The sequence below is a fragment of the Halichoeres trimaculatus genome, unplaced genomic scaffold, assembly GCF_033239565.1.
Source record: "Halichoeres trimaculatus isolate MK-OKI-2021-1 unplaced genomic scaffold, fHalTri1.1 fHalTri1_scaffold_23, whole genome shotgun sequence".
NCBI lineage: Eukaryota > Metazoa > Chordata > Actinopteri > Labriformes > Labridae > Halichoeres > Halichoeres trimaculatus.
The window spans coordinates 17,912,532-17,928,750 of record NW_027437201.1 but is presented as its reverse complement, the minus strand read 5'-3'; the positions used below and the strand labels follow the sequence as shown (position 1 = coordinate 17,928,750).

Sequence of the window (16,219 nt, the reverse complement as noted above, 5' to 3'; positions counted from 1 at the left end):
AATAAATAGGTCAGTTTTTCTTCATACTTACTGTTGCTGACTACTGTTCTTTGTTTGAACAATATCACTTAATCAAGCCTTTTCTAACATGACAGACATACTACAAAATAAGTAATAAAAGTATGCATGTTTAATGCTGATATGGTATCGGATTAATATCGGTATCGGCCAATACTCAATGCTGCAGTATCGGTATCGTATCGGAAGTGAAAATGTAATATCGGGACGTGGCTACTTCCAGCCTGTGTATTAGCTTTCAACTGCCAGACCAGGCATGCAGCCTGGGTGCAACTAGGGATGCACCGACCCAACTTTTCTGGTCCTGATGCAGATACCTGGGCTTTGGGTATCGACCTATACCGATCCCAATCCGATACCAACGTTAAATCATAACCTGCATGCTCTACTGTGGAATAAGACTGGTAATGTTTTGAGTAAAAGACAAAAAAAGCACATATGGAATTATAGATGTTAATATTTATTTAAACTATAAGTGTTTAAATGTTTAACAGCAGTGTGGTTAAAAACCGTTCACAATTTACAGAAATGACTATTCAATTGTAAAATTCTATACATTGTAGACTAAATCATAGTTTAGCCGTAGTGTAAAGTTTGGACTGATCCTTTCCCACTGATACCAATCCATGCCCCTCAAAGCTGGGCTGATATCCCGAGCTACAACAGAGTGGGTCCAATGTGAGCTGACACATTGACTTGAATGGGAACCAGCTGATCCAGTGCTGTGACTGGAACCAGACTGGAGACACATCTGGTGTATTTCAGCTCTAAATGTCTGTTCTTGGCTATTGTGAAATGCATTCCTAAATAAATGTGACTTATTGTCTTGAAAATGCGGTATATGGATCCAAAATTCACTGCTGTGACTTTCTGCTCTGCACCTTTGCTTCTCTTCCCTACTGGATCTGCAGAATAATTAACAATTAAAAAAATCTGCAACTTTAGTTTGTGTTATTAATCTAAAACACACGTTTCAAACAGGAGCAATTAAATGTGACACTAAAACATCCTTCTTCTAAATTTCACCGTGCTGGCAGCCCTCTGTTGGCTGAGGTCGAGCCGGGGGCGAGGTTTGGCTCGAGATAATTTGTTAACAAACAGAAATGTTCTGTGCTTTGCTGGCCGTGCAGTATGTTGTGTTTTTATCCAGCCCCTGTGGTCCCCCTGTCATAAATCCAGACTCCCTCAGGGGCCAGGACCTCCAGTTTGGAGTCACTGCTCCACAGAAACAAACTGCGTCTACTTCTGGAAAAAACAAACATTTTTTTAACTTAATGAAGAAGATAATTAAGAGCATGAAAATTTTTATGTATGCTCTGTTGAATTGATGAGATACTAAAGCTTTAAACTGCAGATGAAAGCTCTCATTCAAAGGATGCAGTTCACTTTGATCCAGTTTTTTCGGGTTTGAGAAACAAGGAGGCACTCTTGTTTTCAGGAACATGGATTTTGTAGTTTGTCACTTTGCTCATTAAGAGTCTGAAAAAATTATTCTTCTCCTTTAAACCCCAGATGTAGTTGTTACTGGTTTTAATCTTCTTTTTTTCTCACAGGAAAGAAAATCTGCTGAATTCTGCTGTTGTTGATTACAGATTATCTGCTCACCTGCTCTGAATCGGCCTCACTTTGTTTATATCTGCAGGAATCCAGACTCAATAAATATTAAACTCTGATTAATTCAATAAAAAGCTGCATCGGGGCCTTGTTGATTATCTTATTACAGCACCTCGTACACTTAAAGATCCTCTAAACCCCCTCTGTGTCTGGATGAAATTACATTGATGATTATTAGCTGGTAATAGGAGCTGGAATTGTTTTTGTGTGTGGACTGTGTATCAGTGTTTTCGTGGTATCGATCTCCAGGTCTCCCAGCACAGCTCTGTTGATCAAAGATGAGACCCGTAATGTTTTCTACGAGCTGGAGGATCCCCGGGACGTCCAGGACCGCTGTGTGATTAAGATTTACTGCAAAGAGCCCATCTACGGCACCTACCCCGGACATCACAACCCACACCTGGCCAACGGAGACCTGAGGGTAGGAGTTTCCTTTGTTTCCTTTTATTCTCCTCTCGTTGTGTGGGGGTGAGGAGATGTTTCTGGAACACTGAGTCACCCTTTTCCTCAAGAATTTTGGAAACGCCTGATCACATTGTACAGTATTCGTGAGCTTTCATCTTCGTTCATCTTTAGAACCAAAAGAGGATCCCGCCTCTGCTACAGTCACCTTTCCCTTCATCGCCAATTCATTCTCCGTGCAGCTGCCTCATGACTCATAGATTACAGAGCGAGACAAACGCTTGTCTCTTTCCGGCAGAGGCAGATAGCAGCCAACCGAGTCCTCCCGAGAAAAAAACATCCTGTAATTCCCTGCAGAATTCACCCGCCCCAGCATCCTCTGATTCTATTCCTGTTTACAAACACTTGCCGGCCTTACATAAGTTCGTCTCATACACTCTCTGAGGTGGTGTGAATGAGTCATGTGACCTCACTCCAGCACTATAGTTCTTGGAGAGAGGCCAGTGCTTCACACGGAAGGTGCTGAGTAGGCAGAATGTCGGCAGACTTTAAAACATCATCATCAGAGACGGGCTGTGGTCTGGTTCACGCGAGGACGGGGTCACAGATGCAGAGTGAGGTTGTAGTAGTAAAAGTGTTGGTGAATGGACTCAAAGAGCTTTTACCCTGAGTGCAAAACCCTTCATAATGATTCACTGTCACTTGTGTGCACAGACGTGGAGATGCTGTACGCTGGCTTGCAAGTTGGTGTCATCTTTACAGAGAGCGCAGACCTGCACCAAGCATATTGTGATTCTCCACAACACTTTAGTCCGACTTTAATGTTATACTCCCTTTCAGCAGTCTGTCTGCTACAATTTGGTGTTAGTTGCAGGTTTGTATGATAATTTGTTACCTGATATTCTGGATCTTAGTATCCAGAATATTGCCAGGATCTGGATCATACTTTTACATCTGTCAGAAATTATAGTGACCTTGTCTTGTATTGTTTTGCAAAGCAATCCGACCATTTATGGTGGAGTTATATACACACATGGTGAAAACAGCCCTATCTCACAATGATAAAGCATCTTTTAAAAGAAAATCCTGGATCCAGACGGTGATCTGGATCACCTCCAAAATTTGATCACTCCTTCCTTATCCCATTTTGAACATTTCCTAAAAAAATCATCAAAATCCATTTGTTAGTTTTTGAGTCAAGTTGTTCACAGGCAAACAAACAAACAGACAAACATTCCCAAAAACACAACTTCCTTGGCGGAGGTAAACATGTTGACATGACAACTGCTTGACCCAGTGTTGTACGCAGGGTGGTTTGTTGAATGAGGGTTGGCCACCTTGCAGCCCAATTGTTGAAAAACAGGCGCTGAAGTGCCCCCTTGGAAGCCAAAACACACTTAACTGCCCTCTTTGGCTGCTGAAAACATGATGAACTGCCCTCGAAGTTAGAGGTAAAACTGCATGCTGTATACACCTTTTTATTCTTTTTATTCTTTTGCCCCTGCCCTTCAAAAAGTCAGTGCATGCCATGTCCTTTTACAGCAGGGGTGGCCAACCTGCGGCTCGCAAGCCACATGTGGCTCTGTGATCCATTCATAAAAATGTATAAATAAAGTTATGAGTAGCAGTGTGCTGATCAATCTAAAATATTGATTGATACTTAAGTTTCAGTTTCTCTTCTCTAGTACGAATTAAAACACACAAACACAATAAATCTTGCTTCATTTTATGACATTTTGTTTATGTGTGAGAGGAAGTGTTTTTGTAAGACTTTGTGTGTGATGTGGCTCTCCGTAGTACCACGGTCATTTTTGTGGCTCTTGGTCTCTGACTGGTTGGCCACCCCTGTTTGTACAGTATGTGCAGTCGAAACACAGCTCCGCCTGCTGGCTAACTGGGATAAATGTCTGGTAAATCCAAAAGCAGCTCTTGCCAACCAATCAGAAACTAGATGGGGTGCCACTCCACTCAGGTAACCAGGTAATAGAAGCACCTTAAGACCTCAAGAGACCCAGAGAAGCCAGTTTCTATGATAGTTTTCTGCATCAGTGTTGATTTAGCAGAATTAGTGTTTGATTATTTGAGGTCATTCAAAGTAGCTAAGATGCATGAGTTTTAGAGACGTAATCCTCTGATATGGACAAGATTTCCAGGAGCAGCCAAGTGGTGGAGGGAGTCAGATTGGCCTCATTGAACACTGACCTCCAGCTCACACTGGAGTGGATGGGATGAAGATCAGCACCCCTCAGTCTGGGGGTCTTGGCTCTCAGTGGGAAAAGGGTGGACTGCCCACTCTGGGTCTGGACCAAGTCTTTGCCCCAAGCAAAGAAGTTTAAGTATGTCAGGGTCTTGTTCATGAGTGAAGGGAAAATGTTGCAAGAGATTGACAGATGGATTAGGGCCGTGTTGTGTTTACTCCAACCCTCACCTGTGGCCACAAGCTGTGGGTAATGACTGAAAGAACAAGATCATGTATACAAGCGGCGGAAACAAGCTTTCTCCGCAGGTTTTCTGGGTTCAGCCTTAGTGAGAGGGCTCAGATATCCAGGAGAGGCTTGAAGTAGAGCCACTGCTCCTCCACATCGAGAGAAGCAAGATGAGGTGGTCTGGGCATGTCCATCTGGGAGGAGACCCCGGGGTAGCCCCAGGACATGATGGAGAAATTACATCTCTCGGTTGGCCTGGGAACGCCTCGGTTTCCCACAGAGAGGAGCTGCCAGTCACTGGTCTTCACTGATGATGATAAGCTGTGGATGATGGATGGATACCCTGGTACTTTGTGCAGAATCTTGTCCTGATCTTGTCTTAATTAGGACACAGCTTTTAGTTGTTTTTGACCCTTAAAAGCAGCAAAAACACCCTGATTGTCTCCCTCAGCACCTGTACCATCCCTCCCCTTCTGTCTTTATCCTAATCCATCACTCATCTGCATCGGCATCCTCCTGATTAGCACGATAACTAATGCTTTATGTGTGTGGTTACAGCTGCAGCCATATGAAGCCTCCCCTGTAGATAGAGTGGATAACGTCATTCAATTTTTGCAGTGTTAGTGTTTCCTTTACAAGACCTTGCATTCTGCTGCCGTCTAATTACAGAGCGATTATGGAAATGAGAACACAGTAATTTCCAGTGTTCGAGAATGCTGCTTTATAGGATATAATAAATGATGAAGTGGGTAAATGACATTAAAGAGACGCACACATGTGCAGTGTGCACCCTGGAAATGAAGTGTGTGTGTTTTTTGACACATTTGTTGTTTGTGTTGCCGTCAATCAAACACCCCGGGGCCTTTTTTGTTTACATGCTTGTGTGTGATTGCTGTTTTTCCTGCTTGTGTGCGCGGTCCCAGCTGGCTGCTAATGGTTTAGAGGTCAGTTTGTCGTCTCTCTCGTGAGGTTTTCTGCTCCTCTCTGCCTCCAGTGTGGCTCTGAAATCTTCTGAGCGTTTTACAGCCTTATCAAACCTGCGTACTCACCTTGAGTTTTATGTGCTTGAGCTGCATTGCTGCTTCTGCCAGATCCAAGGTGACTGACTAGGACGTGAGTGTGTATTTGTGTGTGTGTGTGAGCTTATTGAACCAAAGCCAGCAGTCGAGATTATTCCCTGTTTGCAGACCATGAAAGCATGACCAGGATTACCAAGGGTCCCTCCAGGCTGTGGTGGAGGACAGATCGTAGTTGGGGATGAGATTGATTGGCAGATTTACCTCAGTGGGAGGACGAGGGCGAGTTTTAAACCCCTCCTTCAGATGAGTCTTCTGGGAATGTACCTGGGGTAGACATCTGGTGACTTCAGGGGGTCTTTGAGGTGGAATAAAGTGTCTGCATGTCTTCAGCTCGGTTAAAGCGAAGTGTCGATACGAGGCCGTTGCTTGGATACAAGATGGAAGATGATGGCACTCGAGTCATTAGTCTGCTGCCAGGCTGTCCACAGGGTGTTGTTGTAAGAGGCCTAAGGGTTATTATGTAGAAATATTGGTTTTTCAATTTGCAGCGTCTCCAGGAGATAGCTTTATGCGTCACAAGCAATTACAGTGTTGTCTTCTTTTGTCGCGTCCTCGTGGTGTCCATTACTCCTGCCTGCTACCGTCACACAAAAGGTTTTTACTCTCCCCTCTGCTCTCCATCCTGCTCTGCTTTGTTCCCTCTTCTTTCTCTGACATTCAGGATTGATGCCAAGAGATAATCCCTTCAGCTCAGTCCATCAATAAGCCAACCTAAAGCGCACTTAAAGGGACAATTTGGAGACTTTCCTGTCAATCTTGTAACTGAATCTCTGAATGGCTGGAAACGCTCTTCGCAAACTGTGTCGAATTATTTTGACATTAAGATATTTTTAGATGCTGCTCAGTAGTTTTAGTCAGAAAAACGTGAAAGTGGAGGAGCTCTGAAGAGAACAATCCTCCCCCAAGGCTTTGTTTGTGAGTGAGATGCGCTTTTATTGCTCGTTCGTGAGTTTGATACAGATCTGGTTCAGACTGTAATGGATTCTTCCGTAATCTGCACGACATCCTTTCATTAAGTTTCATAAAACCAGGACAGTAGACGAACAGGAAAACAAACAGAAGTAGCTGAAATTAAGATGAATTCCTAATAAAATACAAGTGGAGCTGCCTCGAATTTTACTTCCTACTACCGTTTATTCCGCTATGCGTATTTTATCCCTCCTACGGCTGCGAGAATGATTGTTAAAGCTCTGTTTTCCTGACAATATCGTTTTTACAAGCTGCACTGTCATAACCAGGAGAATAGAAAGAGGAATTATACGGTGTTCAGAAACTTTTACCTCCAAAAGCACAAAGAAACAATCAGTTTATTTGTTAGAGCAGACAGGATTTATTTCCTGCTCTGAAATATCTCATAAAAACAAATTAAATTCCAGTTTCTGTTCTTCTGTTCCTCCTCAGAGGGAGATGGTGTACGCTCCCCAGGACTCACCGCCCAGCCGCCGCCTCAGCAACCCCCCCATGTCCTCCCAGCATTCATCCTCCTCCGCTTCACCCCAGGGCTCGCCGTCTCGTGCCCGGCTCCTCTACAGCGGAGGCAGACCCTCGTCCTACGCCGGGCCTCCTCACCACACTCATTCCCTTCCTCACCCTCACCCTCACCCGCACTCCCAGTCCCACCACTCCTCTCCCCACCAGCAGCCGCAGCTCCATCAGCCCCACCATGCCCAGCAGGCCTTCGCTGCCTCCTCAAGCGCCATCTTGGAGCGCAGGGACGTGAAGCCTGATGATGAAGTGGGCGGATCCAGGAGCATGGTGCTGCTGCGGGGGGATGAGCGTGGAGGAGGGGGGATCTACGCAGACCCCTACTCTCTGGGTCCTGAAACGAGTCGGCTGAGTCTAGCAGGAGGTCCTCACTCCCCCTTACCGGCCCGGGCAGACCCTTATGGTTCCTTATACCGCCGAGGAGGTGGAGGAGGAGGAGGAGCTGGATCAATGCGGTCTCTCACCTCTTACACAGCAGCTGCTTTACAAGGGGAGCTCATGGAAAGTGGCGCCCTCTACAGACCAGGAGGACCGCTGTATAACGACGCCTACGCTGCATCAATGTTGGCCATGGGACTGCGGGTGCCTCAGCCGTCCTCCCCTCAGAAGATCCCCGACATGAGGGATTCGTACGGAGGCACGATGCCCGGGCGAGGTTCTCCTGGGAGGCAAAGCTTGAGAAGGGACTCTGTGACATCATCAGTGTTTGGGGACAGTCCCAAAGCCCGGGGCCAGGGTCCGGGGCTGGGACTGACCGCAGAGCAGCTCTGCTTGATGGCTGGGCCTGGAGGAGAGGGAGGGGGCGCTGGAGGGTTTGGATCCCCTCTGATGGGGAACGAAACAGAGACCAGGTGAGACAGCAGGATGTCGTTGGAGATTTGACGTAATAGATGTGATTTTAACTAACTGCAGTTAATAAACTGAAGGCAGAAAATATCCCATATTCTAGAAATTTTATACCATGAATTACTGATATTTTATGAAGCTAAAGTATTAAACTTTGTGCAAATTAAATCAAACTCCACTTCCGATATTTCCCACAACAGTCAAACTTTAAATCTCTTATACTTGCAGCTTTTTTATGACAACTGATGAGACTGATTACAGAGTTTTACATTTTCTTGAACCTTATTTTGTGCATGAATCTTAGGTAAAGACCTGCTTCTTTTGGCGATCACCCAACTGGTTTGACAATAGAATGCTATAATTAATGGTTCTGTCTGGTTATCGCCCCCTTCTGGTCTTCAGAAAGAACGCAGGCTTTAGTCTCCTCAGTATTGGCTTCATTTGTCAACCTGCAGGCTGTGTCAACTTCCCCCACACACTCCATGCTATTACTTTCACATTAATTTCTGATGATTTATTGGTTTCCAACTGTGGTGGCAGCTTGCCAGAAACGCTCTCATATCTGGCACGATAACAGCTAGCTAGTTACTGGTGGGCTGGCAATATATCTCAGTTATTAACTCGGACCATGAGTTGGGTTATTCCACAGCTGTTTGCAAAGTGGTTTATTGTTGTGGAGGGTTATGACGGCTGGGAGGGGAGAGATCTGTCTCAGTTTGTTCTTTTCAGCCCAGACTCATGACAAGTTCTACTTCTGTGTTTTCATTTTTACCTCAGTCTGCTTTTAAAATCTCTCTCTTAACAAAGACATGTAGAAACTATATGAGAATCCCAAATGACACACGTTAAGGGATAAATCCGAAGCTGTGTTGGATTTTCTTGGTGAGCACAGTCCGTTAAATTAAATAAATTTACTGGAAATGGATGAATGCTGGTGTGACCAAGAACTATTATTGCTGAAAGTACGGCTGAATTTAGAGTATTACTACAATGGTGCCAGATTTAACAACCCGGGTTCATTTTAAAAAGTGTTATAAAAATACGAATATCACTCAGGAAGAGTTTTTCTCAGCAACCAATCAGGGAGCAAAAAGGAAAATTATACCAGAGCGGCACTTATCACACCTCCAGAAGAGAAATAGTGAGGAGCAGGGAGGAAGTCTGTACCATGCATGATAAATTATGTAAAGAATATGTGTCAGACATCTGTTACAGTTCTATGTGTGTGTGTGTGTGTGTGTGTGAATCCAGGGAGCGTATGGAGGCCATGGAGAAACAGATAGCGAGCCTGACGGGGCTGCTGCAGAGAGTGCTGAGCAGAGCGCCTGAGGCTGAAAGCCCGTAAGACACACACACAAACTCACACACAAATTATGTATGTGGAAACACCCTCAACGTAAAGACAAGTTCCCCTCACAGGAAGGCAGTGCCCAGTACCCCCCCATGTGAACAGAATGTTTTATTTATATGATTGTACAAACTTCTAAATTGTTCTGGACTTCTTTAGAGAGCCGTAGAGAAACATTTTGTAATTTTAATTATTAATAGCAGCAGTTCGAGCTGCTCTTTAGATTGGGTTAACTGTCCAGTGCTGAGAAAAATACACTGCCTTGGAACATTGTGAATGAATTATGCAAAAGTAAGAAACTTTAACCTGGTAATAAAAAGTAAATTATGGGTCAAAAAAACACTATTGCATGAAAATAAAGTCCTGTAAAATACCAGTCTTTGGTGTTAAACTGTTTTGAAGCCAAAATTCCCCCGTCACAGGCGAAGCCATTGGTTGTGCAGCCAGAGTCTGCGCACAAGAGACTGTGAGGGATTCTGGGAGAATCTGAGTAGAGCCAGGTGATAAAAGTAATAATATTTTTTTTCTTTCAAGAGTCTAATCACTTCTTGACTCTCCCTCCCAACATATTTTACAATCCCTGAAAAAAATACATGAGAACAGCAACTGTCAATCATCATTAAACATGACATAAACCTCATTGTTAACATCTTATAAATAAAGAAAACAAAACTTTTCAGAAAAAAGAGAAAGTGTGAAACATTTCCAAGAGGTGTATAACTTTTTCAAGTTTGACCACAGCCCATCTGGAATGACTGGGCTGATGGAATTTTTGACCTATACTGCAGCCAGCCACCAGGGGCAGCAGTTTTTGTGGTGACCTCACTTCAAGCCGAGCAAGATTTTTTTACCCTCTATGGTTCGGAGGTGCCAGCAATGATATTTTTGTTACTGGCTCAGAGTAAAAACTCAAGTTTTAATCAAACAAACAGAAAGTTTAGTTGGAGTTTCACTTGACAGTGTTTGTAGCCGAGTTTCTCCTGTTTAATCTGTTGTGTGATATGACTTTATTTTTACACGTTAAGTGCTTCGTTTTATTGTTTTATGTCTTTTGTTGCGGAGCCTTGCTAATTGGGGGACATTAGGGTTTAAAGGGTTAAATATAAAAATCAAGGTGAAGTGCATTTTTGTGTATTAGGGCCACTTAAAGAAATAAAAAAACTTTTTTTGAGTTTGTTAAGTTGCAAATTTACAAGTTAACAGAGTTATAAATTGTGTCTTGTACCGTATACCCCATCTGAATAACCTGGAGATGTAACCATCCATAACCAACATCTGATAGCTGTAGTGAATTTCTTGTTGGATAAATGCAGTAACCTCCAAATCAGTGAGCTGCCTGAATATACGGCAACATCTTTCACAGTCCAAATGTTTATATTTTAATGATTCTGGGCTAAAATCAGTCATATCTCTTCATTACTGAGTCCAAGTATGGAGTACAGTTAAATAAGGCTGTGCATGATGCAGTGAAATGGGCAAATGGTTGCTTGTTAACACTTAACATATTCAAAGTTTTCTTGTAAATGTCTGACTTTATACACTTCTTTTCTCAGAGATATACATTTATCTCATTTTTCAATTCAATTATTCTTTTATTTTATGTTTTTATGGCTCTAATACACCATCATACATTTATATGATGTAACTTAAAGACTCTGAAGTGTCTCATCAAGTAGGTGTTTGAAGCACAAGGTGTATGCTCACTGTTGGATTAAACAACCACTGATACAGGCTATCTAAGTTTGATTCTGACATTTTACCAAATTTTAAGGTTTAAGTGTCCAGTTAGTGTCTTGCAACCCAGAAAATGTCAACAAAACTCTTTGCAAGTTTGGGAGCTTGTATTTCCTTGCTCATGCCTTCCAACAAAGTGTGGAAAAATGTTTTCCAAATCTTATTTTTCTATGAATCTCAAGCATTTTACGACAAATTTGACCCTTTATTCACTCATTATTGGCCATCTTTAGTGCCAAGTTCTTCCTCAGCAAGCCAAAATACTAGACAAGTTTCTCCAAAAAACTGCTGATTTAATGAAAAATGCTCTTTCTTCATCCAAATCCAAAAAGTAGCTTAAGGAAAGAGATGTAAACCTTTCTTCACAGATTATTGGAGCTCAAAACCAGGAAATATCTTCTTTCTGAAATCCAGACTCTGAATAAAAAACATCCAAAAGTCAGAAATGAACCCCTAAAGAAGTACCGGAGCTGGCAGTGAATGAATGATTTCAGATTTATCCAAACACACACACACGTACACTCATATTCAGCAGAGAGTCCAGTGTGAGTAAAGCTCCAGGCTGAACATATATTCCCTACATTTCCCTCCATACATCAATAGTCTTTCAGTAGCTCAGTCGATAGTGTGTTCTGGCTCTGAGTCTTTTAACGCTTGCCTCTTCCAGGGAGAAGATTGAGTCAGCCAGTGACTGCTCAGGAACTGACAGTAAGTGCTCTCCATCAGAAAAAACACACATTTCTTCCTATCACTGCCTGTCGCTGCCGCCTGTGTGATCGCCACAGAAATGAGCCCTTCTTCTTCTTCTCCTCTTTAAAAAACTGCAGATTTTTCATTCTTTGCTTAATTCTTTAAGTGCCTCTTGTGATCGTAACGGCTGATGCTGTGAGCTTCTTCATGCTGTTTGTTGCCGGCTTCTGCTGCTGCTGTGTAACTGGTGCTCATGCTTCTTGTTTTAGCTGGACGCACTAAAAAAAAGAAAGGTAGCTATGTGAAGTACCTGTTCCCTCATCAACCCCCTCTCTGTGTTTTAAAACCTGTTTTTGGATCCACCTGAGCTTCCAAAATGTGTATTTGTGTGTCTGCTTGAAGGATGTTAGTGTCCTTCACTAACCATGTTTTCTGTCTGAAACCATCAGAGTTGCATTAAAGAGACTGTGGGGACTTTTAGTGCTTTCAAAAAAGTCTATCCTCTAAATATATGGCTGATCGTAATCCACCCTTTAAAGTGAGATGATCAGCACCAATACAGATTATTCCAGAATGCTATTTCTCAGCGCCTCGACCAGGTCAGGCATAACCAGATTGATGCATGGTGCGGCAAAGGCAGAAACGCACACGGAAGGCTAAAACAGGGACTAAAGGCTGAAGCTAGTTCTGTGTCTCAAATTGCTTACTTCTGTAAGTACACTTACATGATCTGCACTGTGTACAGTTTGCACTTACTAGAACAAAATCTTACAGAATAGTGTTGTCCCAAATCAAACACGAAGCTTCACACTTACAGGAAACTACACTCCCATTCTACAACCGTTTATGGGTGCTCTGCTTTCATTAGTTACATCCATCAACCACCATCTGATCAGCCAATATGGTGACTATTGAGTGTGAAAAGTGTCCACACTCAACTTTCTGACCGTTCTGAGTGCGCCAGTAGAGAAATCAATATGCTCTGCGTTTCTCCATACTGTCAGTGTGAACTCACTTGTGCTCTAAAAAAAGTGAATGCAAGTGCATAAGTACTCGGTTTAGAAGAAAGTATCAGGTGAAAGGCTAAAACACAGGATTAAGGTTAAAACAAGGGCTAAAGGTTATAACAAGGGCTAAAGGCTAAAATGCAAGCTACAAGAAAGAACACTGACTAAAGGCTAAAATACGAGAAGGCTTAAAGATGAGCTACAGGCTAAAACACTGGCTCAAGGCTAAAAGACGGGATCGAAGCTAAAACACGGGCTAAAGGCTAAAATAAGAGATAAAGGCTAAAACATGAGATAAAGGCTAAAACACTAGCACAGGCTAAAATAGGAGCTAAAGGCTTTAACACAAGATAAAGGTTAAAACACGGGCTTAAGGCTAAAAAACGAGCTAAAAGTTTAAACAGGAGCTAAAGGCTAAAAGACAGGATTGAAGCTAGAACACGAGATGCAGGCTGAAACACTGGCTAAAGCCTTTAACGCAAGCTACAGAAAAAAATCCTGGCTAAAGGCTAAAATACAAGCTAAAGGATAAAACATGAAATAAAGGCTAAAACACAAGATAAAGGCTCAAACACTGGCACAGGCTAAAATAGGAGCTAAAGGCTTAAACACAAGATAAAGGTTAAAACACAGGCTTAAGGCTAAAAAACGAGCTAAAAGTTTAAACAGGAGCTATAGGCTAAAAGACGGGATTGAAGCTAGAACACGAGATGCAGGCTGAAACACTGGCTAAAGCCTTTAATGCAAGCTACAGTAAAAAACCCTGGCTAAAGGCTAAAACACGAGATAAAGGCTAATATACCGGAATTAAGGCTACAACACTGACTAAAGGCTAACATGAGCTAAAGGGTGTTAGAACTTGAGAGTTTATAAATAATATGAAGAGTGAAGTTACATTAACTCTGCTTAGTAGCTTAACACTGGCAGGACATGACGAGGATTCACTAATGTTACATGTTACAGATATGAAACACTCAGCTGTGAGTAGAGCTTAATATAGTCTGTTACTAAACTACTGTACAAACTTTTAAAGTTTGCTTGTTGTCACGTTTCCAACCGTAGCTTTACGTAACTGTTGATAAATACCTTATCTCGTTGCGCTAAATCTGGTAAAAAGTTGTCTTGAACAAAGAAAAGTAGAGTAAAAAGAAGATCTGATCTCCATTCATTTTTTTAAAACATTCATTTTTTGTTCAGAGTCATGTCTTCATGACTGTGTGCGCGATTCCAGCCAAAAGTTTTGCTGCAATCCACTTCAGACTGATAGTCCTCACAGTTCCTTTAAAAATAAAACAAAACGTGATGTTTCTCACGATTTTCTCTTCTATTACTTGTCCTGGCAACTTTTCTGTACAAGTTCCCTGATTAACAACCCCAAGAAGCATCTGAGCCCCTCTTAAAGAATGAAATGTAAAACTGCTTCAGCATCCTGATTGTGGATTAACGGTGTGATTAAAAGCTGAAGAGTGGCTAAATTAATGGTCGTCTTTTGATTAAGAGTTAAGTTTGATCTTCTGTTCTTTCGTTTGAAGTACTGAAGTGGAGGAAATGAATGTCCTCCTCCTTTATCTGATTGTGCATTAACTTTAAAAACACATTAATACAAGCTGGACGTTTTAAATCCGTCACACTTTAAAATAGTCTTACCTCTGGAGTACATTTTGGTCTGCTTTGATTTTCACGAACAGCTCAGACTTTTTTCACTCTTAACCTTCACGTTCTTGTCGTCCTCCTTATAAGATCTGTCTGATTCTTATCCGTCTGCCCGCCTGCAGGAATGATAAAAGTCTACATTTTCCTTCAGTCAGTAATAGTCAAATAGACTCGGTTTTATCTGATCGGAGGGTCTTTGTGCTCGTAATCTCATTCATCTCATCTGGTGAGGCAGCAGAATGTCATTCAGGGAGTGACGTCTGCAAAAAGTTTCTGTACCTGTCATAGGTTTTAAATCTTGGGCCTTTTTTAAACATTGTTTGGGAGCTAAATGATTGACAGGTGTGAAAGGTGCAACGTCATTCCTCACGCTCAACATGTCCACTGAAAGTTCTCGTTCTCTGCCGTCATCAGACTTTTCTTCCACCCTCATTTGAAAGCCGCCTTAAAATGCAACTCTTTAATCCGTTATCGATTTATTGTGTCGTTGTCGTCTCTTCCTTTGTCTCGTTCCTGCATGATGCGTGTGACTCAGCACCCTAATTACCGCCACAGCGTACTGGAGCATTCATTCATTTCAGAGGATTATGTTGAGGAAACACTCATACATGTGGGCTGTCTGGGGTCTCTGTAACAAAAAGACGTGGATTTAGTGGTAAAGCTGTTTCTCCCTGTTTGTCCTGAAGCCTCTTCATGCTGTTTATCATTGTTTAGTCAACATAAGGCTGTAATCTCCACCTCTGACCTACAGCTGAGATAGAAGTTATCCTGAACCGCTGCAAGTCCTGCAAAAACAAATCCTGTGAAATTGTTTACACTTGACGGATAATAAAAGGTCATGGTGGTTCAAACCTTTGAGGATTTGGGATCCAAATGCTCCATATGCAGGACGCCATGTTCTCAGCTGTTTGATTGCTGAGAGTGTTTCAGGACAACTTCTATCTAAATGAGAAAAGCTGAGAGAAAATGTCCTGACTGTTAATCCTCTTTCTGAACGTCGGGCAGCTCTGACACCGTCTGCTCCTTTGGCCCTGATGCCTCCTCCGTCCTCAGGGGCCAACCAGCCTGTGACGGTGTCCCGCCTGCAGATGCAGCTCCACCTACAAGGTCTGCAGCAGAACACCAACGCACTGCGCAAACAGCTGTCGCAGCTGCGCAACATGCAGGTGAGAAGAGTCTGGAGGAGTAAATCCCTCACTCAGGAAGGTTTTAATCTCATGATTCTGGATTAAAGTCTGAATGGACCTGAATGTTTCTATAAAGTCTGATCTCATCTCTCTGTTTTCCAGCTGGAGAACCAGGACTCGGTCTTGGCCCTGCTGAGGCAGACAGAGTCAGAGCTGAGCCTCATGATGCTGGACGCCATGCGCACACAGGAGGACCCGCTCCAGAGACAGCGCCTTCTAGTGGAGGAGGAGAGACTCAAGTACCTGAACCAGGAGGAGCTGCTCATCCAGCAGCTGCAGTGAGTTCAGAGGACAGGATAGTAGCCATGTTCACATGAGGAGTTTTTCGTCTTTCCGAATGGAATCTTTCTGAATGACTTTTCCGAAAACAATAGTAAACATGGAAAGGAATATTCCAATCTCTGGTCTACATGCGCCACTATAATCAAACAGAATACTCAATGGGGCATGCGCAGAAAAACGTAAACATCAAGAGATTCATCAAAGACGGAGGACAACAGTTTTTTTATCACGGTATTGCAATACTCCATATTGCGAGTGACCGTCCAGTCTTGAAATTATGTTCAGTTCTTCAAAAGTTTGGACTAAAAACAAACATTCTTCCAGTGCTGACTGCTCGCCGCCATTTTTAGAATTGAGGAATGTCTCTAGTTGCACCTTACGTCATATCTGAGCATCCGCTGAAAGAACGCACCCTGACAACTTTCCGTCTGAGTGGATACATGATACC

The 16,219-nt window shown here is 42.8% G+C and overlaps 1 protein-coding gene across 10 annotated transcripts in view; it reads left to right on the top strand.

The window, feature by feature from the left end:
- LOC141784802 (SRC kinase signaling inhibitor 1-like) overlaps positions 1-16,219 on the top strand; it is a 136,852-nt gene that overhangs the window by 103,625 nt on the left and 17,008 nt on the right. For 8 of the 10 annotated variants that reach the window (XM_074662680.1, XM_074662684.1, XM_074662686.1 and 5 more), the window contains 7 exons: positions 1,882-2,053; positions 6,941-7,875; positions 9,122-9,211; positions 11,620-11,660; positions 11,912-11,935; positions 15,308-15,468; positions 15,592-15,767. In XM_074662680.1, coding sequence (XP_074518781.1) covers positions 1,882-2,053; positions 6,941-7,875; positions 9,122-9,211; positions 11,620-11,660; positions 11,912-11,935; positions 15,308-15,468; positions 15,592-15,767 — 1,599 coding nt within the window. The remainder of the gene's footprint in view (positions 1-1,881; positions 2,054-6,940; positions 7,876-9,121; positions 9,212-11,619; positions 11,661-11,911; positions 11,936-15,307; positions 15,469-15,591; positions 15,768-16,219) is intronic. The other 2 variants (XM_074662683.1, XM_074662681.1) reach the window with 1 other exon arrangement.